Source organism: Canis aureus, chromosome 1 (assembly GCF_053574225.1).
Source record: "Canis aureus isolate CA01 chromosome 1, VMU_Caureus_v.1.0, whole genome shotgun sequence".
NCBI classification, from domain to species: Eukaryota; Metazoa; Chordata; class Mammalia; order Carnivora; family Canidae; genus Canis; species Canis aureus.
In genome coordinates this window covers 43409618-43432122 of record NC_135611.1, presented here as the reverse complement: position 1 = coordinate 43432122, position 22505 = coordinate 43409618, and the positions used below count along the sequence as shown (strand labels likewise).

Genomic DNA, 22505 nt, shown 5'->3' with positions numbered 1-22505 from the left:
TATTCATTTTGATTGTTCCAAAACTTGGAGAGAGAGGTGATAACAATTCCGCCAGATGGTTAAATTCACCAGAGAACTTCTGCTTCTATTTTCCTAATTTGAGAGATACCAAGCAATTTTTATTCCCAATATAAATTCTAGATTAAAAACTATACACTTTCCTTACTTCTCATATTAAATATTAAGGATGACATATAAGCAAAAGATAACCTTGTTACTAAGTTAATGCTCTTCTGTAATCTTACATGGTTATATGACAATTGCTAAATTTGTTGAAAACCAACTGATAACAAATTGGTTATCCTGTGAGATTTTTTTTTTCTTTCTTTCTTTCTTCTTCTCTTTCCTTCTTCCTCACTTCCTTCCTCCCTCCCTCCCTCTTCTTTCTTTCTGGTATATTACATTAGAGAGCATTGATCTATAGACATCATTAAGAATAATTGTCCTTGAAGAACAGTGGAAGATAAATGCTAATAAAAATATTAAAGAAAATGCTATACAGAATCTCTTACTATATGTAGATATTATTACATTCTTGAACCATCTTCAGATACTATTTGCTGTGAGCGCTGCATTGCAGAAGCTAAAATGAGAGTACATTTTTTTCTTCACTAAAATTACAATGTTCAGAGAAACAAATAAACAGCAACATAAGCTAAATAGTCACTATATCAGATATGAACCACAGGCCTTTTGAATAATACTCCAGTGAACTCGTGTCCTTAAATGAAAAAGGGCAGCCATGGGCATTTGGCCACTGAAGCCCTCTGGTACCCATATTTGGGAATGTACCTTTCTTTACAGGGGTGGCTCTTTGTGGAAGCAGACTCCTTAAGTGATTGTCTGCACCAGGACCATATGACATGGTTTCATCATTATACAAAGACTCTTCATAGAATCTGAGATTGAAATTCGTAGGAAAGCAAACAAAGGATGATGCCTGATGAGCTGATCCAGGAAGGAGAATTATTCATGGTTATAACATTTATTTCATGACAAACTCTCTCACTACTGACCCCTAGTTGTTTGTGAGTTCCAAGAGAAGGTCCCTAGATAAAGTGCTTTCCTGGTTGCTAGATTTATTTATTTATTTATTTATTTTTAATTTTTATTTATTTATGATAGTCACAGAGAGAGAAAGAGAGAGAGGCAGAGACACAGGCAGAGGGAGAAGCAGGCTCCATGCACCGGAAGCCCGATGTGGGATTCGATCCCGGGTCTCCAGGATCGCGCCCTGGGCCAAAGGCAGGCGCCAAACCGCTGCGCCACCCAGGGATCCCCCTGGTTGCTAGATTTAGATCTAAGAAATAAAATGTATCCCTTAGGAAAATGTAAGCTCAGTGTTAAAGTGTATTGTTAGGTCAATGAATTGGATTTGCTATTGCTGTTTTTCTAACAACATAACTACAACAGTGAAGAAGAGTTCAGTCATTTCAGGAAACTTACGGATTTTGCCTCAGTGGTGTAGATAACTATTCTCAGAAAAGACACAAAGTCTGGGGGAAAAATAAGTGGCAAAACTGAAGTGTTCTATAACACCCACAGAAGTTCCCTTCCTTGCCTTGGTTCTGACTCCTCTCATAAATGAATGCCTTCAAGGAACTTTGAAATCTCTGTTCTGTCATTTTTGTGCTTATATAATCCATTAAAAATTCAGGATTATAAAACAATTCACATCACTCTGAAGAAAGTAAAATTAAGTTTCCTTAAGATAGTTTTTGTTTTGTTTTGTTTTTAAAAAGTGACATAGTGATTTTTTTTTCCCCTTTCTAGTCACATTGGACAGTGAATGAGTATTGTAAACCACGAATATCTAAAGTTTTAATTTTAGTCTAATATATATATTGTATCACAGCTGAGTCTTAGATAAGAATCACTGTCTTTAATAACCTTCACGTTGAGTACAAAATACATAAATAGATAACTAATTGGAAAATATTACTATCTTGTGAGACACAAGGAAGGAAAAAATGTATTCAAAGAAATGTGTTTTACACTGTCATGTCCAACTACTTGAGCCTAACTCAGCTTGGAAACTCATTAGCTGTTTGGGCCATGCCCTCAAAATTCCAGTAGGCCTATTTGTAATTTTGTTTCAGTAAAAGGAAGAAACAAATTAAAACCAAAAGCACCCTACTCAGGAATCTGGGAATGCCTTTATAATTGATTCATAGGCAGGTGGGGGCGGTGTGGAAAAGCCCACTCGCAGGCTGTTGCTGGACCAGTGGAAATCTGGCCGGCCCAGGTTGTGTGAGGTGATGGCGGGAAGTGTACTGGAAGAGGGCAGAGTCACCAGCTGACTGTCAGTGTCCACGGGAAGTGGTGGACTTTGCAGGAAGGGATGGAAAGTGGAAGCCCTGAAGCTGGATTTTCTTGGAAAGGAATTTGCTTGTTCCAGGGAAGCTTGTCGCTGGAAGGTGAGGCTGGCCAGGCTGAGGTTGCTCCGCCGCTCACAGCCACTGTGGCGGTAAAATCCAGTTCTGCTGAGGCCGTGGTTATAAGAAGACCTCGATCGCCGGCTCGAGCTCCACTGTGAGATGGGGGCACTGGCTCTTCTCCGAGACAAGCAAACAGACAGAGCCCAGATAAATCCTCCAATTACAAGCACGATTGCAATGGACACTGTGAAGGACGTTATAACATCCTCTGAAACAAGCAAACAAAAATCAAATAGGTAACCGAATTTGTAAATAGGTGTTCAGTTAAAAAACACAGGACAGAGTCCAAATAGTAACTATGGAATACATGATCAATTGAGACAGATTCTGTGTCAGGGAAATAAAAGTGCTAGTTGCATGTGAATATCAGCTGTTATGCTTCCATTTATTAAAGCCAAAGAATATAAAACGGCATTTTTAGCTGTAGCATTTCCTATTGCTTATACTATTTTCTCACTCTAAAGAAAAAGAATAAAAATAAACTTTCTTTTTAAAGGCCATTCTTTAGTTCATAAATTTTTACAAGATTGCAAATATAGTCCAAAGATTATTTCCTTTTGAGCTACAGCAGTAATAATGTGCCAGAAATTGATAAAGGATTTTGCAGTCAAATTGACTGTGCTTTTTCCTCTGTCTGCTTTCATCAACTCCAGTGATGTCTCCCACCTGCAGGCTTCATGATGTCTCACTTCCTGTGCTCATTTTGAGATAGGAAATGCTGAGCTAGAACCATTTGGTGGGCTGACTGATTTATCTTCTATTTCCTGAGCTCCTGGACCACCGGTTCCAGTTCATGCTGCTATCATGCCCCTCATTGTGATAATGAAATTTTTATCCTCTGAATCCATAGAATCTCTGCTATGCATCAGTATCAATTCACAGAACTTGTATTTGTTCGGATTTCCTGTTCAGGAGGCAGGGGAGTTGTTTTCCCAAAATGGAAATTCTACCTTATTGCCTCTTGTGAACTGAAAACATATTTTTGAATAAAGCTGCATAGCAGAGCCCCTGCCCTGGATGTAAAGACACGCTGGATATTAGAAGACTCTCCAGCCTTATCACCCACCACATTTGCCCGCCTTCCACTCCGTAATCTAACCCATGAGTCATGTTGACCTTCGCACTATCCCAAAGCTTGTCTTCTTCTCTGAAGCTCTGTGATTTTTTTTAAACCTATTTTTTCTTTATATCTGGACAAATTTTTAAATCTCTGTCAGAAAAACCTATTCTTCAAGATTCATTTCAAGTACCACTTTTTGGATAGACTCGTAAGTTTCATAAACAAAGATTAGTTAAGGCTAAGTAAAAACATAGGCTATCTTATCTAATTGCTCATCTAGGGATTCTGTACTGAGAGGGCCATGGACTGGAAATTAGCTAAGTGGGGTTTGGAGATTTTGAAAACAAGAGAAGGGCTTTGAGGTTCCTCCCATTGAGACATACAGTCTATTTCCCAACCCTCAAAACTGGGATGGCTTCACACCTGGCTTTGACCAAAAAGATGGGATGGAAATGAAGCTGTGCCAAATGAGGCCTAAACTTTAAGAGATCTCTGAGCTTCTCCTCTGCTGCTCCCAAAAGCCTTGTAACCACTAGCCTCTGAACAAATGCATCCTACTGGTTGACGAGTTTGGACTAGTTACCCCTATTGCTCTGACCAAGAGCCTGCTACCTCCAAACACATGAATGGCGTCATCCTAGATAATTCAGATGTTCATCAACCTAACTGATTGTGACACAAGAGGGAAGGCAGCAAAAAAAAAAAAAAAAAAGAAAAAAGAAAAAAAAATCTATTAAGCTGATCCCAGCCCAGACTCCTGATCCACAGAATTATAAGCTAAATAAATGGTATTTTTAAGCTGCTATGTTTTGGGGTGGATTGTTAAATAGAAAAAGCCGACCAGTGCAGCATTCTCAACTCAGCTTTATCCCTAACATTTTGTGTGATCTTTAGAAATCTGTTTGGACTCATTATTTTTTAAATGAAAGAGTTAGATTTTATGATTACTAAGGTTTTTTTTCAGTTTATTGTTGTAATCTATGATAATACATAGAAAATCTATAATGCAGAAATAGCAAAATAAACCAATGTTAACAGATACATAAGAATAATTATTGTTCTTTAATTTTAGGATATATTTAGTGTTCTTCCACCTTATGTTGTTACATTTATCTCCTTTGTCAAGACTGTATGTTTTGTTCTACTTTCACAAATACCTTCACAAATACTTCTATTAAAATCCTCTAAAACAGTGGTTTATATTAAATCTAAACAGTAAATTCTTTATAATAGGAAGATGACTTCTAAATTACAACGCAATTTAGAACAGCTCTGCTAAACCAAGTATTGTTCTTCCAAAATGTGTCTCATAAAAATAATATTGACTCATAGCCTTAAAATGTAACCTCTTGAGACAGAGATTTCAGAGAGTTAGGCTTTATCTGAAAAAAGCAAATAAATAATAAATATAGTCAGAAACTAAAATCAGACCTATCGATTATATAGTAACATTCAAAATTAACTATTAGTGCCCCAAATGTTTGGAAACTAAAAAGGAAGTTACACTAATTCTGGGTTGCCACAGCACTGGCAAGCCGTAAATCAGGATTTCTCAACATTTCTTCCAAAAACCAATAGAGAACAAGTTGCACAAATAAAACTATGCAAAACCCAGACCTCAGAAGACAGAGAACATGTAAATTTCAAGGTACCTAGAAAGTAAAACAGATACCAATACATTCCCAAACTTCTACCTCAAGTCTTGGAGATGAAGGACAATTCCAGAAAAAGTGTGAAAATAATGAAAAGGTATCCTGTTCTCTGAGGGCACCGACTATTGTAAAGGGTCTTAAAACATGCAGGCAGGAATGTGAGGAGGCAGGCTTGGGAAGTAATTTTTCCCTGAGGAAGAAGAGGGTAAATTGTGTAGTCAAAAGATCTCATCTTATAGGATTCCATTTACAGGAAATGTCCAGGATGGGGAAAACTATGGAGTTAGCAAGCAGATTAGTTATTGCCTAGGGCTGATGGGCAGGATGGAAAGGAATGGGAGGGGTTGCTAATGGTCACAGGTTTCTTTTTGAAGGGCAAAGTATTCTCAAATTAGATGATGTGATGGTCACATAACTCCGTGTCTATAACAAAACCATTTAATTGTACCCTTCAAGTGGAGGAATTATGAGATGCAAATTATATCTCAAACAAGCTGTTAAAAACAGAAAAGAAAAAAAAAACAGAAAAGAAAGAAAGAGGAGAGGTGCTTTTTGGACACCAGACAATGAGGAAGAGAAGAGGGAAGAAGGGAGGGAAAATTTAAGATCTTTCAAGAGAAAAATAAATTTAAAAACAAAAGGATATAATTCCTCCCCACCTCCATCCTCCAAAAATAAAAATCCACCAATCAAAATGCCACACCTTGCTATATGGAGGAAAGAAGGAAACTAGAATGAGTCCTGGGATTCTGGCATGAGCAGGCAAGGGTGGATACTCCTATTATTCATCCAAACTGGGGAGAAAGGCAAGACTGGAACTAGGGGAAGCTGATATTAGGAAGATGCAGAACTGAGTGCCCCTGAGGTACTCATTTGGAATCGAGATTACATAAATATGGAACTTAAAAAGAAGCAGCATTTGGAATCTCCATGCTACAAGAGATTTGCAGCCATCCATGGAAAGCGCTTTGACTAAAAGTAAGACTGTTTGTACAAGGGAGTTGAAAATAGGCTTCCAGGAAACTCAGTTTAACAGGTGGCAGAAAAAAAACAAGGAAACAAAGAAGGATTAATTTGCCCCAGAAACACTTAATCTATTCATTTGTTTAATGTGTAAAGCACCCACTAGAAACCTAGTAATGCTAAGTTTGTAGGCAACAATGAAGAAAAAGGCCTTAGCCCTGGTGGAGTTTACATTCTATAAGACTTCAATTAAGGTAAGAAAAATGAAAAAAAAAAAAAAAAAAAGAAAAATGTCCTTTAAGCCTGGCAATGAAGAGGCCATTGGCTACTTTGCCCTGAGTAGATTGAGGTCAGATGATGGAAAGTTACAGGTGCCCCTTGAGAAAGGTTCAGTCTCTATCATGAACAAGAGAGAGCACAAAAGAGGCTTGAACAAAGTGACCTAATAGGAAGGACAGCATATAGAGCTAGTAGTGATGAATGAAATAGACCAAGGCCCAGAGCAGGGAAGATAACATAACGAGTCTGGACATGCCTGCCATGATTCAGATATGCAACAATAGTAATGACTTAGTCTGGGAAGCAATAGTAAAAATAGGAAAGAAAAAACTTGATCATGAGAGACACAAAGTAAAAAAAATCTAAAAATTATTCCAAAGTATGATACCTTATAATATAGTAGAAATAAGACATGGGGGGAGTGGAGCTTTTGTTCCTAAGATCTCAATTATAATGTTATATTCTAGCAATAATTTATTTTTTTTAAGATATATTTATTTACTCATGAGCAACACAGAGAGAGGCAGAGACACAGACAGAAGAAGAAGCAGGCTGTTTGCAGGGAGCCGAATGTGGGACTGGATCCCGGATCCCAAGATCACACCCTGAGCCAAAGGCAGATGCTCAACCACTGAGCCACCCAGGTATCCCACTGGCAGTAACTTAATAATCAGATTAAGTCATAATGTTTTAGGAAAGGTTAAGTGTCATGCTCACTTTACTCTTTTATGTAAGTTTATGAGACAATAGATTTGCTCAAATTTTTATTTGTATCATAATCATTAACATTAAATTTCCTTTAAGTTTTGGTCACTTGTAATGGCTATATAAATTCTCTACTTCCCTAAAAAATGTTTTAATTGCTCTAGAAAATAAATAAAAACTATAAACAATTCAAAAACTGCATAGAACTAAGTCTTTAGTCTTTTCAAATAAGTCCAGGCAGTTTACTGAATTTGGTACTTTGGTTTTAAAAAAATGCTAATTTTTCCTTATTTCAGAGTATTTTTGGCAATCTTTGTTTTGGTGAGATGTATTGCATATAAATTGAATAATTTATTATTATATGTTATTAGAGAGATCAGTCATCCCTAGACAAGTTTATTTATAATTTATTTTATTTTTATTTTTATTTATTTATGATAGTCACAGAGAGAGAGAGAGAGAGGCAGAGACACAGGCAGAGGGAGAAGCAGGCTCCATGCACCGGGAGCCTGATGTGGGATTCGATCCCGGGTCTCCAGGATCGCGCCCCGGGCCAAAGGCAGGCGCCAAACCGCTGCGCCACCCAGGGATCCCTATTTATAATTTATACTCCAGAGAATCCATGAGTTAATTATGAGAAACACTTTAATCAAAGAATCTGAACAAAATCACTCAGAAATGCTGTCTTCTTGTTTAGAATAATGAATGAAAGATGTACTCCTGTTCATCTAGATGTTGTACTTTTGAATAGGAAAACAGTGCATCAGGTAGAGACCTAGTAGGTGAACTACAAGCTCCTTCTAAATTTGAAGTTCTGTTACTCCACCCCAGAAAGTTATCACTAAAGCTTTAGGAAGCTTTTGACATTTTGGGAAATATGACATTAAAAAAATGCAACTTTATTTTTATTTCATTATTTTGTAAAACACTATAGCATGTTTCTAATTAAATTAATTTAGTTTATAGGTTGCAGGCACTGTTTTTTTTATATATCATATCACTTGATTCTCAAGTAACCTTATAAGGGAAACAGATTATTTTTTAGGTGTGTTGTAAGAAAAGTTAATCTAAAATGAAAGTGAATAATGTAAAATTCACAAAAAATTATCAATTTAATACCAGATTTTTAAAAAAGATAGATTTATTTATTTATTTATTTATTTATTTATTTATTTATTTATGAGAGAGAGAGAGCATGAGCAGGGGACAGGGACAGAAGGATAAGCCAACTCCTCACTGAGCAGGAAGCCCAACATGGGGCTTGATCCCAGGACCCTGAGATCATGACCTGAGCCAGAAGTCAGCTGCATAGCTGACTGAGCCACCCCCAATTTGGTAGCCTGTTACAAACAGAAATACTTGGGGAAATTGTGCTAAAGCAGTATTATGCATCTATACATGTAGTCTCCTGGATCAACAGCCTCTACTGGAGAATTTTAAATATTAACAACTTCAGATATAGAATTATAGATAAGGGATTTCAGCTAAAACCAACTCTTAAAAATGCCTTGGCTTAGAATCCTCATTTTATTGATATTGAAACAGTGTCTGAGGTTTATGTAGTAGAACTAATCCTTGGTTTATTTTAATAATTGAATAATGACAGCTAGCACTGTCAGGGGACTATTGCTTTTACTCATGTATGACGTAGACTGAGAAGACAAATACTCAAATTTGCAAAAGTATATGTCCCTGCCTTTCTGAATAAGCCCATGCAGGCACTATCATCTGATTGAGGATTCTAAACAGCTCAGAATATAATCAGGCAATGGGTGATATATTCAGGGGTTCTTAGGCATGGTCATGTTTGTACCCTTTAAACTCTCTATTGCTGTCTATCCTGACAAATAAAATGTTTCCAATGGTTTATTTGTATTGAAAAATAGCATGAGGTTCAATTTCAAGAAAAAAATCAGAAACTTAAAATATAGAGTTAAGGGAAAATAATATTTTGTCTATGAAATTGATTAAGAAAATTAGCAAAGTCAACCAAAATATATGGAGTAAGAAATGGATTTATGTGCCAGATGATTGTTTGATTTCCAAAATATATCATTCTGATATAAGAAAAAAAAGGGTAACAGGGACATCTGGGTGGCTCAGTGGTTGAACATCTGCCCTTGGCTTAGGTTGTGATCCCAAGGTTCTGGGATTGAGTCTCATGTTGGGCTCTCTGCATGGAACCTGCTTCTCCCTCTGCCTATATCTCTGCCTCTCTCTCTGTGTCTCTCATGAATAAATAAATAAAAATATTTTTGAAAAAAAAGAAAGAAAGAAAGAAGAAATAAAGAAAAAGAAGAAAAAAGAAAGAAAGAAAGAAAGAAAGAAAGAAAGAAAGAAAGAAAGAAAGAAAGAAAGGAGAAAGAAAACAAGGGTAACATCCAAACTCGAGTAGATCAGTTGGTAAAAAATATGTTCAATAATAAAAAATCTTCTTATATGAAAAATTTCAGTTTTGTGGGTAAAAAGATTATTTTGGTGGCACTAAAATTAGAACAATATTTCTAGGACAGCAGTTTGACAAATCTATCTTAAATGACTATTATTTATGGCTTTATAATATTTCTATAATATTTTTGATATTATAATATTAAATATAATATTTGACATGGAGCTATCATATGTGCCTGAAATTTAGGCAGAATAGGTAATAATGACTCAAAATACCATATTTCTATTATAAACAGAAGACTACATATGATTATAGAGATATCTGAAAAAGATTAAATAATACATTTTAAATATACATGAGAATCATGAGAATAATATATATACATTAGTAACAAACTAGTTACATTTTGAATGAATATAAAGGAAGATAAGATGGAGCTTACAGAAGTTATAAAAATGACATTTAAAAAGCATACTGCTTTTGATATGGATTTACTTAATTTTCTTTGGTAAAAAAGCTTATTATCTATCTTGTTAAGCTCCCTTAAATCAAGAATGCAAAAACAAGTGTACAAATGAAGAAAAGCAGTTAGAAAGAAATGTATTTATATTTTTTAAAATTTTTTATTCAGATTTAATTAACATATAATGGTATATTCGTTTCAGATGTACAATATAAAGATTTAACAGTTCTGTACATTTCTCGGTCCTCATCAAGGTAGGTGTCCTCTTTAATACCCTTTATCTATTCGAGCCATAATTATAGTATAGCTTGTTCCAGAATCGTCTTCCATAGTGATTTTATTTAACTGTAGTTAATGATTTTTCTGAATCAAACTAGAAACCAGAAAATATATAATGAAACAGAATCTATTGGCCATACATCTTTAAATTTTCATATATATAATTTCATTGTGACAGATTTTTTATAAGAAATTTTGGAAGACTTTTTTTTAGATGCACTATTTTAAAATTGTCCCAAAAAAAATACATTGGCACAGATAGTTCTTTTTAAAGGACAGTTTGTGTTTTTATTTATCAACAATCTTAGGGGAGGAAAAATGTGCTGTAATTTTATTTATATAATAAAATATGATGCAACTTTTGAGACCAAATGATTATGCTTAAAAATGCAGATCTCCCTTTGAAGGCAAAAGGAACAAATTCTAACCACAATAAGGTAAGGCATATAAATTAGGTATCCTTATCATGATTTATAATGTATGTCTGTACAACTAACAAGGGGTTGGTACATAAATCCTCAATGAATAATAACTATTTCTACTAATAGTTGTATAACCTACCCAAATCATTTGACTCCTCCACCTAATAATTATGGCCACTATGTGTCTTTCAGTTTGAAGATTCTAATATTGAATCTGGTTTTCCGTACATCTAATCAATGCTTCATAGTATTAAAATTTAGTAGAGGTCACCATCTAGTGGCCTTTTGTTAAACTGTTCCAATATCTGAAAAGCGATTTTATCAGTGTCAACATAATGGAACATGAATCAATTCATAGAATCCTTTGCAATTATAAGAATCAGAAGCTCAGCTAATGCCAAAGCAAGCTATTCTGTTCTTAGTACCCTGAAGTACATAGGAGGATGGTTCATGCAATAAGAATTTGACAAAGATATTTTTGGAGAGAATAACATCTAGGGCACAGAAAACTCGACTAGTTATAATAAAGTAAACAAAGAGTAAATATTTTCTATGTGTAGCTTATCTGCCAGAAAATCCCATTTGTTTTTTTTTCTACAACATGTGCAGAATTCAACTTTTCCTATCTACTCTGCTGCCTCCCTAGTCCAAGTGACCCCTACCTATGAGCTGAAGTATTCAGACCCTCTACCTGGTCTTCCTGCTTTTGCCACTCCCCAACAACACTCTAATCTCAATACAGTAGCCAGACTGAACCTCTGAAAATGTAAGTCAGATCTAACCTCTCTACTTCTCCCAGAGCAAAAGCAAACTCCTAAAAATGTTCTTAAAGTTCCAACTTGACCTGTTCCCAATTATCTATGCTCATTTTTACTCTTCCTCTGTCTTAGCTCCATCCCACCATTTCTTAAACACACTGGATATGCTCCTGACTTAGGGATTTGCATGAGTTGTAGCCTATTCCTGAAATTCTTTCCCTAGCTATCCCATGGCTAACTTCAGGTTTTCACTCATATATCACTTTCTTATTTAGGCCTACCCTGATCACCCTATTGAAAATTTCATCTTGTCCCACTTCTAATGCCTAACCAACACCCGTGGTTTTCCTTTTCCTTCCAGAGTAACGGAAACTAGACTCATTAATTTATACTATTTTTAACAGTAAATAAGATGCGTAAGTGTTTAGGCTATATAAGTGTCATTAGAAATGAAAGACAACTTGTATCTAGAATGGTTGGAAAAAGCTTGATGAGGGGCATCTGGGTGGCTCAGTTAGTTGAGTGTCAGCCTTTGGCTTGGGTCTTGATCCTGGGGTGCCAGAATTGAGCCCTGCATTGGGCTCCCTGCTCAGCAGGGAGCCTGCTTCTCCCTCTCCCTCTGCCCCTCACCGTGTTCATGCTCTTGCTCTCTCTCTCTCAAATAAACAAACAAAATCTTAAAAAAAAAAGAAAGAAAATAAATAAAAAGCTTGATGAAAGAAATGAGATTTGAATTGTCTTCTGTGCATGGCTATGGCTCAAATAAACAAGAGTCTGGGAGATTTGTACATAGTTTTGACTAAGGGCATAGAGCATAAGCCATATTCTGAATATATTTAGTTAACAATATTGCTAGAGTATAAAGTAAGTTTGAAAGGAAGAGGGTAGCATACTTTATTTTTTTTTTTTTGTATGTGATGAATTAGCCCATAGAAAAACACTGAGAAAAAAAAAAAAAGAAAACACTGAGAATAATTAAAAGATAAATATTAAAAATATTTTTTAAAAATCTGTTTGAAGCCATCAAAGACCTGCCAAGACTGCTACCTCAAAATAACAAAGTACAGGAGAAGAAAAATCTCATGTGACAATAATCTTTAAAGAGAGGCAAAAAATCTGAGTAGAATTCTGTGCAATTTAAGTAGTCTTGGAAACAAAAATTGCAGTTAAGAACTACCAAGGAAAATGGACTCTGGGAATATCCTAGACACTTAGTAGGGCCCTTGAAGGCCTATTCCCTAACAGTAAGAGCAAACAGGAGAAAGAGAAGACCTCACAAAGATAGAAATGTAGGTACACATCAGATCAGATTTGATTAAGATGAAATGACCCCAACTAACTCCAGAAGAAAAATTAATCCTTTCTAGAAAAAGATAACCTTACTCAGAGTCTTAAATTGTTTCTACAATGCCCAAAACAATATTGAGCATAAATAATACATTACAATTATTCCAAGTGACAAGATCAGATGAACAAAAACCAAGAGAACAAATATATCAGAGAAAAATAACTATAAGTTATCAACATATTACAGTTATCAGGCACAAATATTAAAACAATGAATTAATATGTTAAAATATTTAACAAGTTGAAAAATTTCAAGAATAGGAACCTATAAAAATAATCAAAAATACTTAATTAAAGTTAGAAGATATTTTAACTAAATTATATTAGAAATATGAAATATCAAAACACTTAAAATGCACCTAAAACTGTGTTTAGAGGAAAATGTGTAGCTTTAGAGGCATACATTTAAAAAGAAAAAAGCTGAAAAACCAATGATATAAGCTTCCATATCAAGAAACTAGCAAAAAAAAACAAAAAACAAAAACAAAAATAAAAACTAAATCAAACACAAGTAAAATGGAATAGAGTAAATAAGTTTTTAAAAAGTGGAATGTAATGACATAAACAAAAAGAAAAAAAAGAAAGAAACAAAGAGGTAGAATTACCAAAACCAAATGTGGTTTCCATGAAAAAGAAAATCTAATAAAAAGTTGATTAACTATTGATGGGAATGACCAAGATGGGAAGTGGGAAGGGAAGAAGGAGGGAGAGAGAGTATCAAAAATTAAAAAGATGGCATTAGAACAGATTCTATAGGCAGTGAAAACATGAAGATAGGATTCCAAGTTAGCTTTTATGCACTGACCCTTCCAGGTACTAGGACTAAGCACTGGAAACAACACTGCTCTCCGCCTCAAAAAATCCTACCTAAAGGCACTGAATAAATGACAAGAAAAGCAAGCAGTAGGTGAATTTTCTAGTTTTCAAAACTTCTAGCCTGAGGACAGTTTCAGACTGAATTATGTGGGCAGGTAAAATACCAATTGAGAACCTACAGTATTTCCAGTCTAGAGAAACAGAGGACAGAAATTGTGGTAATCAGAGCCACTTAAATGTGAGAGAGAAATTGTAGAAAAAAGAATGCCAAGAGGAGGATCTCAAAATATTATTGATAAACACTTCCTGTATCTATGGCCGACTCCAGAACCACATTGCATGTTTCAAATAGCACAGCTAGAGAAAATAAATAAGTCAACTCAACTAAACTGAGACCTGAATTGCCTTCCAAGAGACAGGCTTTACAGGTTTTTGTGGTTTGAGTTCTACAAAGTTATTTGCCTGTGAGAACAAACTGGAAAAAAAAAAAAAAACAACTCTTCAAGGTAATATAGCAGAATCCAAAGGACCCTTTAAAATGTCCGTGATGCATAAAAGTACTTGACATATGTGGAAACAGGAAAGTATGACCCATTCTCAGGAGAAAAGTTAGTCAACAAAGACATAGCCTAAGATGACCAGATGTTGAACTTAGCAGATAAAATTTGAATGCTTTTTTTTTTAAGATTTTATTTATTTATTCATGAGAGACAGAGAGAGAGAGAGAGATAAAATTTTAAACTTGTATATTTATGTTCAATGATATGAAGTGTTCATAATGAATGAAAAGTGGGAAATATCAACAGAAAATACAAACTCTAAGAAAGAACCAAATGGAACTAAAGAGAATATCTAAAAAAATTCACTCAATGAATCTAACATTGAATTTAAGATGACAGTGAAAACGGGGGTACCTGGGTGGCTCAGTCGGTCAGGTGTCCGACTATTGATTTTGGCTTGGGTCATGATCAGGGTCATGAGATTGAATACCACACTGGGCTTTGTGCTCAGTGGGAAGTCTCCTTGAGACTCTCTGTCTCTCTCTGCCCCTCCCACTGCTTGTGCTCACATGCTCTCTCTCTCTCAAAATAAATAAAATCTTTTTTAAAAAGATGACAGTGAAAAGAGTAAACTTAAAGATAAATTAATGTAATTATCCAATTTGAAAAACAGAAAAAATAATAATTGGTGGACGGGAACAGAGCCTTGGGGAATTATGAAACAGTATAAAAATATTTAATATATGTGTAATTACACATACACATAGTACCAAAAGCAAAGGAAAGAGAGAATGGAGATAAAAATTATTTGAAGAAATAAGGCTGAAATTTTTCAAAATTAGTGAAAGAAATTAATTTACAGATTCAAGAGTCTCAGAAATACCAAGCAGGAAATACATAAAGAACCATGTATAGGCACATCATAATCAAACAGCTAAAGATCAATGATAAACTGAAATTAGCCAAATAAAAATAACAATGTAATAATGACATATTACACTCAGAAAAACTCATTATTTGAATACTAATCTCCAGGAAAATAGAATCATATTTCAAAGTAATTTAAAAACCAATTGACCCAGAATTGCATATCCTGAAAATTATCTTTTAAGAATAATAGTGAAATAAAGAATCTTTCAGGTGTAGGAGAAAAATTCATCACCAGAAGATCTACATTAAAAGCTTTGCTCAAGGAAATCTTTAGATTGATGGGGAATAATACCAGATAAAAGACTTAGATCTTGAGGAAGAAATAAAAAAGCATCAGAAATAGTAACAGTGTAAACATAAAAGACTATTTTCTTTCAATTCATTTAAAATAAACACACACAGTACATAGGTGATATCAAGGTGAATAGATTAGACTTGAAAATTTTTAAACCTGCTCAGCAAAAGACAGGTAAAAAAATAAATAAGCAAACCACAGGCAGGTAGAAAACATTTACAAATATATATCTGACAAGTGATTTGTGACTAGAATATACAAAGGAATAATGAAAAAGCATATCAACAAGAGACTTTCAGAAGAATATTTGCCACAGTTTTATTCTTAATAGCCAAAAGAGTAAATACTGTATGATTTCATTTATATGAAGTTCTAGAACAAGCAAAGCTAATCTGTTCTAGAAAAAAAATAATAAAGGTTTCCTCTGGGGATGGTGTAGATAGAAATTGACTGGCATGTGAAATTAGAGAACTTCTGGGGTTGGTGATAATATTTACTGTGATTGGGGTTTGAGTTTTTCAGGTGTGTACATGTTGGCAAAATTCAACATATGTTGAGTTATGGTCTGTGCACTCCATTATTATTTATTTTACACATTTCATTGTAGGTAAATTTGATGTTAAAAGAAAAAAAAACAAAAAAATATTGAATTCTGATTAATGATATACATGCTGAAGTAATTTAATTAAGAGGAGGTACACTGATGTCCTCAATCTGCTTTGAAATGTAAGCTAATAGATTGGTGAATAAAATAAGTATTGTAAAAATGTCAATGATGGAATCTAACTGGTAGATATATGGGTATAAACTATAAAAATCCCTTACATGTTTCTCTAAATTTGAACATTTTCATAATAAAATATTAGAAAAACATATGAAAGAATATCCTGAACAACTGTAAGGCAACATATTTAGAAATTTAAGTGGGAAAAACTTTAGAAAACACAAATTTCCATAATTATTAGAAGAATCAATAGAAAATCTGAATGATCCACTATTGTTAAAGACAGTGGTTCTGTCATTTAAAAGTTTCCTATTAAAAATGCTATAGATAATTACACTGGTAAATTTTCTAAAGCATTTAAATGAAAAACAATGCCAATCTTGCACATATTTTTCCAGGTAATAGAAAAATAGGAAACCCTTCCTAGCTTGTTTTATGAGACCTGCATAAATAACACTGATACCAAATGTGACCAGGCTATCACAAGAAAAGGTTATTATAGGCAAATTTCTCTCTTGAATGTAGATACAGGAGTTCTAAGGTCAGGGTCCTATTAAAGGTTATAGACCTCTAGGCTTATACTTATTGAATCTTATCTCTAATCACAGAGCCCAGTGAGAGATGTATTTTCAAATATTTCTGATGCAGCAGGTTTAAAGACAAGCATTTATAAACACTTGTTTTTCAAGCTTTCTAGGTAATGAGTTAAGAGAAATAATTGGTAGGTTGGTAATATGCAATAATGCATATAGGCCCAAAGTTTTAAAACTACAAATTAAAGATATGCATTTGGAATACAATAGTGAAAAAAAAAAGAAAAAAGAAAAAAAGAAAGAAACACAATAGTATTTGTTTGCTATTTAGCAGATAATATAGAGGACATCATTGGGATTTGTATGTCTAGTCTATAAGTTTACTCTGTCCCCAGTTTCTCTGGAAACTCCCTACTCCCATCTGTAGGGGTTAGACCCCTAAAAGCCATACTTTTACAGTCTGAGGAATAGAATTTTCAGCTACTAACAAGGTTTTCTCTCCCTTGACACTTGACTACTCAATAAATCAATTCACAACCTTTCATCTCTTTGATTACCTTGGAAAGGATTAGTACTGTTAGCTAGCATGCATAGGAAAATAAAAAGTTGATGCTTAGAATTTCTAACTGGACTAAATATATAGAATAGATGAAAACAAATAGATAAAAATCTTGAAAACCAGTTGTTTTACTCTAATCGCTAGATATTTTGAGAAATATGAGTGTTATGCTTTGTTTGTTTATTGGAGTTTCAAAATGCTGAGAGTCTAAAGGACTCAAAAGTATACTTTTTACCTTAATGAACAGTATTGGGAAAAATAAACCAGAGTCTATGAGTCATGTACTTGTCAACATGAACTGCCATACAGCACACCATGGCCTGCATACCTTAAACAACAAACACTTGTTTCTCATCATTCTGGGGGCTAGGAAGTCCAAGACCAAGATGCCAGCATGACCAGGGGCTGGTGAGAGCTTCCTAGCTCACAGGCGACCCTCTTCTTCCTGCTGTGTCATCACTTGACCTTTCCTCAATGTATGCTCCCAAAGATTGGGAGAGAGAGCAATCTCACTTGCTTTTCTTCTCAGGCCACTAAATGTATCATGTAGCCCCCCGTCCTTATGACCTAATCTAAACCTAATTACCTCCCAAAGATCCCATCTTCTACTACCATCCATTGTCCTGGGCATCACAGCTTCAACATATGAATTTGAAGGTGATGAGGGTAATGACACAAACATTCAGGGCATAATAAGTCAGTTATCAAAAGCAGTGCAAAAAGGAGAGGTTTTGGAGAGAAAAGAAGACCTAGTGACTAGTAAGGGTTTTGGAGAAGGAATCATCACTCCATCTCTCCCTGGGATGAATTATAGATTGATTAAGGGAATCTCAGAGAAGGTGGTATCTATTCTCAGTTTCTTAGGCCAAATGGGGAAGATGACTGGCCCCTCTGAGAACCCTGGGTGTCTAAGGGGCAAAGTAGAAGTGAGGATGGAAGATATTGCTATATCTGGGCCTAGGGCATCTGATAAACAGCTTCACCTCAAAAGCCTTTCACAACTCTAGGATTATGGAAGAGCATTCAATATTGTTCTGTACCACTGAGACAGATGGAAAAGTACCTGAATGAAAGGCAGTAGACCAGAGGGGACATAAAGAAAGGAGAAACTATCCATTAACAAATGTTGCATAGACCATGAGCCAGATTTTATGTAAGAGCCCTCAGTAGAAGAGGAGGGAAAGGGCAATGTTTTAAAAACAGATGAGAAATACGCATCAGTAGATGTCAGCAGAGATCAGAACTTGATCAAGAATCAAATACTCTACTTCTAATACCCTCTATAAGTATATAACTCCCATATACTTTGTGCCCTTTCTAATCTCAGAGAAAAGTCCCTTTCCAATCTCAGTGTCCTTTCCCACCCTGTGCCCTTTCCAATCTCAGAGAAAAGTCTTAAGGAAGAGGAAAATAGGGAGAGCTGAAGTCATAAAATCGAAAATTATTACTTAAATCAGGTCAAACTTTTACACTGACATTCAAAACTTTGCACAAATCTGCCTCAAACCATTCATCTCCACAAATGTGGCTTGTGTGTTTTTGCTTCTGCATGTTGGCTGATAATATTTCTCCTGAACTCCCTGAAATTGTCCAACTATGCTGTATTTGTATCACTCACACTTAACCCATTGACTTATACTTAGTGGATGGTCAGGCAGTGTTTCTGAGTAAACTAATAAATTGAATTGATAGATGAGTCAATGCATTAATAAGTTAACAAAGGGAGAATGAATGACTAAAATGTCCTTCTGAGGATTATCTTTCTTTGGACCTTATATGACTTATAGGAACAGGTAAAGCCTCATTTTTTTTTCTAAGAAAGAAAAATTTGGGGACCATTTTGGCCATTTAAAAAAAAAAACTCAACAATCATTGCCTTTTCCCCATGTATTGTCTAGCGTTACTCCATAAAAATATAGGCATATATTTGCATATGTATGGAGACATAATCTCCTCCAAGAGTGTGATCTTCTTGAAGCCAGACATTATAGTTTATGTAAGGATTAAATGAGGTGAATAAATACAAGCTCCTGAACCAGTAACTCCCCCAATTTTCCATGGTACCAGCCAAAAGAAAAAATGCATGGTAAGGCAGGAAACACAACCCAAACTATGTCTTCTTTATGATGCTAAGTACCAAAAAGATAACCAAGTTTAAGGATCTGTGTCTACTGTTTTATGAAGGCAGGATCCAGCAAACTTTTACAGGTTCTAGTTCCTGCTGCTTTGGTGGGGAATGTTCATAGAGAAGGGAAATGCATTACAGAAAGAAAAAGTGAGAAACACAAGGTGGTCTTCAGCTGTGTTGTCAGGCTCAAGCCAATTTTTTTGCTCCCTCTTGCACTGATTACTATAATGCTTGCAGTATAGTAATGAAATGCAAGCTATTATAATTGGTAATATCCTGGTATCATTATCTTATTTTTCAACATTCATTACAGTAAACCAAAAAATGATATCTGGAAAACAACTTTTTATACATCGTAAGTGTGTTAAGTTTGAGAAATTCATATGATTCAATGCATAAATTTTGCTTTTCTCAACTATTCTATCTTTATTCTCTAAATTTGAAATGTCAAGCAGACAATTGTCTTTGGAGGCAATAGACAACACATTATACTGTACTTTATAAGATTTTCAAAATAATATATTTGTGGAGTCAATGATCAAAATAGATGTCAATTTAATTACAAAAAAAATAAAAACTTAAAAGATCAACATTTATATCTTAGGAAATTTCTACATTTAGTATATTTACATTTAGATTTTTACATTTTATACTTAATATTTTTTTAATGTGATCTTTCATATACTTTCCCCAAATCATTCCTAATGTATCTGCTCAACATATTTGTATTGGTTTTGTTAATGCTTATCAATGAACACTCCCCTTCCTGGTTTTCATTATTTCCATCTATTTTCCATTGTATTCACGTACTAAGACAAGAAACACTAGCAACTATGTTTGGAACAGTAAGTTCCTTCTCAAGCACAAATTTCTGCACTTAAAACAAAAATCAGTATTTTTAGGATTGGTAAATAGGCTTCAATTAAGCATTCTCTTATTAATTCACATTTATTTTATGATTACTAAGTATGTTTTAGTCAGTGGCTGATTTCTTTTACATAAGTAAGCCTGAAATTTAACTTCAAATGGCCTGAAAAAAAATAGAACTGGCTTTTACATATTAATTTTTATGGAAAGAACTACTCTACTTTTGAATAATTTGTATAGCAATTTTTGTAATGATGAATTTAGTGCAAACACACTCTAGCTATGTTCAGTGTGTTTAGTGCATTCACTTTCTCTATAAATGGGACAGCAAGCAATATTGTAACAAATATATATAATTAAGACTTCCATAATTCTAAGGCTTATTGTGTGTTGGTGTCCACCTGGAATTACTTATTATCAAAGCCATCCTTTACAATATGCAAACATAATTTACTTTCTTCTTATTATTTTTTAATAATTAGATTAGGATGTTCACTAATATCTCTCCTTTCCAGGCCTGAAGCAAACATAAAGGGTTTATGGTTAAAAAAAAAAAAAAAGAAGAAGAATGAATGAATGAATTCCCTTCATGCACGTTTGTAGGATGGTGAACAGTTAGGTGAGGTTGTTAGGGATGGTCATCACTGCTACTTATTTTCACTGATAGTTTACAAAGCATCTCCACAAATCACGAAAGTATGAAATCGTGCTCTGAGAAGATTAGAAACTCATTCTGGATCAATAAATAGGGCTATTGATCTCTTCAGAAACTCTATTGTCTCCGTTAAAAATTTTTTTTCCTGAATTTAACTGAAATAGCCTCTTTTATTTTTAAAATTTCCCTGAATCCAAAAATACTTGCCAGTTTTACATCCTGGCCCTTCTTCGCTAGCCCTTGCCTTCTTTAGCCTAGAAGAACTGGTTATTTCAACTTTAGCTCTACCCTGCTATTGATGACTAACTAACTAGTAGTTGTGTCTGAACTCCGCCTAAAAATACTTTTATACTGTTTCTTTTTTCCCATGGTAGGTTTCCTTTTAACGTTTTATGTGATGTTATTTCCAGTGAATCTTTTCTACTAAATTTTTTTCGTCCTCTAACTTCATAAGATTCCTTATTTTAACTGTCATTTCACTCTTGAAGTATAGATTTTGTTATTTTGATTCACTTTGGAAATTAAGGAGTATAACATTAACAATTTAAGTTAAAATAGCCTCTGTAACAACTCTTGATTTCATAAAATAAGATATCAATTTATAACTTTAAAACAAAACTTATTTTTCCAACAAAATCCACATTGTCATATTCTAAACAATTACTTCTATCTTTTATTTTTTTCTCATGTTTATTTTCATTATTTTCTATTTATATTTTGTAACACCAGCCAAAATCTATGCTTGTTGCCCAGATTCTTCTTGAAAGTCTTCATAACACACTTTCAAGACATTTTACACGAATACACTTATTTTAATAAATCTATGCAAACTTAATCAGTTTATGGTAAACAAAATGTCTCAGAGATTTTCAATGTTTTAGTAAATTTTGCAGTACAATTTCTGCATCCTAACTTTAAATTAAGAACAGTTAAAGAAAATATCTTACCCCAAAAGTTTTCTGGCCATGGACTCCCTAAACTTGTTGTGTTATTAGCCATAATATCCACAAGAAATAGAATAGACAGAAGAAAAAAAGAAAGAAAGAAAAGCCAGTATGTCCAAAAGAAGCACTTTGATTCTATGTCTTTGTGGTTCGGCAAGAGAAAAATAATTTTCACACAACCCCTCATATACTTGTGTTTGCATAAAAGGAAACAAGTGTATCATGTTTCCTGCTTTTATACTCAAATTAGCAACTGTTTTTCTTATCTTGGAATTCCACATGGTTCCAGGGACACAAAACAATTTCCTTCTCGTCATTTCCTCAGCTAAATTACTAAGTTTCTTCCTCTGGGCCACCTCCAAACTGCTTTTGGGGTAAGAGGCTCCTTTTCTTGTTCCTTCTCCAACTCCTACTGACATACATAGGAAGATTCCAAAATCTCAGCTACAGCAGTCTGGGTTAAATTTATATAGGATAGAGAAAGAGAGCACTCCCAACGTTTGACAATTAGATTTTTACAGTAAGTTGAGAAGGGTGGGGTGGGTGGGGAAGTCTTTGGAAATCCATAGAGTATTCAAGTACATTTAATTAATTTTGTCTAATGCCCATTTTTATAAGTCTCAGGTATTTGTTAAAATTCTTAACATGTCTCTTTTTCTATCTGGAATATTAATTTTGAAAAATTATTTCTTCATTTAATAAATATTTATCTAAAATACAACTTATATTTAATTTTTATTACTCTTTTATTGGTATTTAAGTATGAAAAAGATGATATCCACAGTGAAAGAGCCTG

General features: G+C 34.3%; 1 protein-coding gene and 2 long non-coding RNA genes across 3 annotated transcripts in view; 1 reads left to right on the top strand and 2 right to left on the bottom strand.

Moving 5' to 3' along the window:
• LOC144313820 (uncharacterized) overlaps window positions 1–22505 on the bottom strand; it is an 85659-nt gene that overhangs the window by 7459 nt on the left and 55695 nt on the right. The gene's annotated exons all lie outside the window — the stretch shown is intronic.
• On the bottom strand, window positions 1868–21904 carry MYCT1 (MYC target 1). Its single transcript, XM_077897152.1, has 2 exons — window positions 21713–21904; window positions 1868–2646 (listed from the first exon to the last, which is right to left on the bottom strand). The coding sequence occupies exons 1-2, from the start codon at window positions 21894–21896 to the stop codon at window positions 2138–2140; spliced, it is 693 nt and encodes a 230-aa protein (XP_077753278.1). The 5' UTR covers window positions 21897–21904; the 3' UTR covers window positions 1868–2137.
• On the top strand, window positions 6763–10871 carry LOC144284218 (uncharacterized). Its single transcript, XR_013352602.1, has 3 exons — window positions 6763–7036; window positions 10155–10206; window positions 10625–10871. It is a non-coding gene; the product is annotated as an uncharacterized LOC144284218 (long non-coding RNA).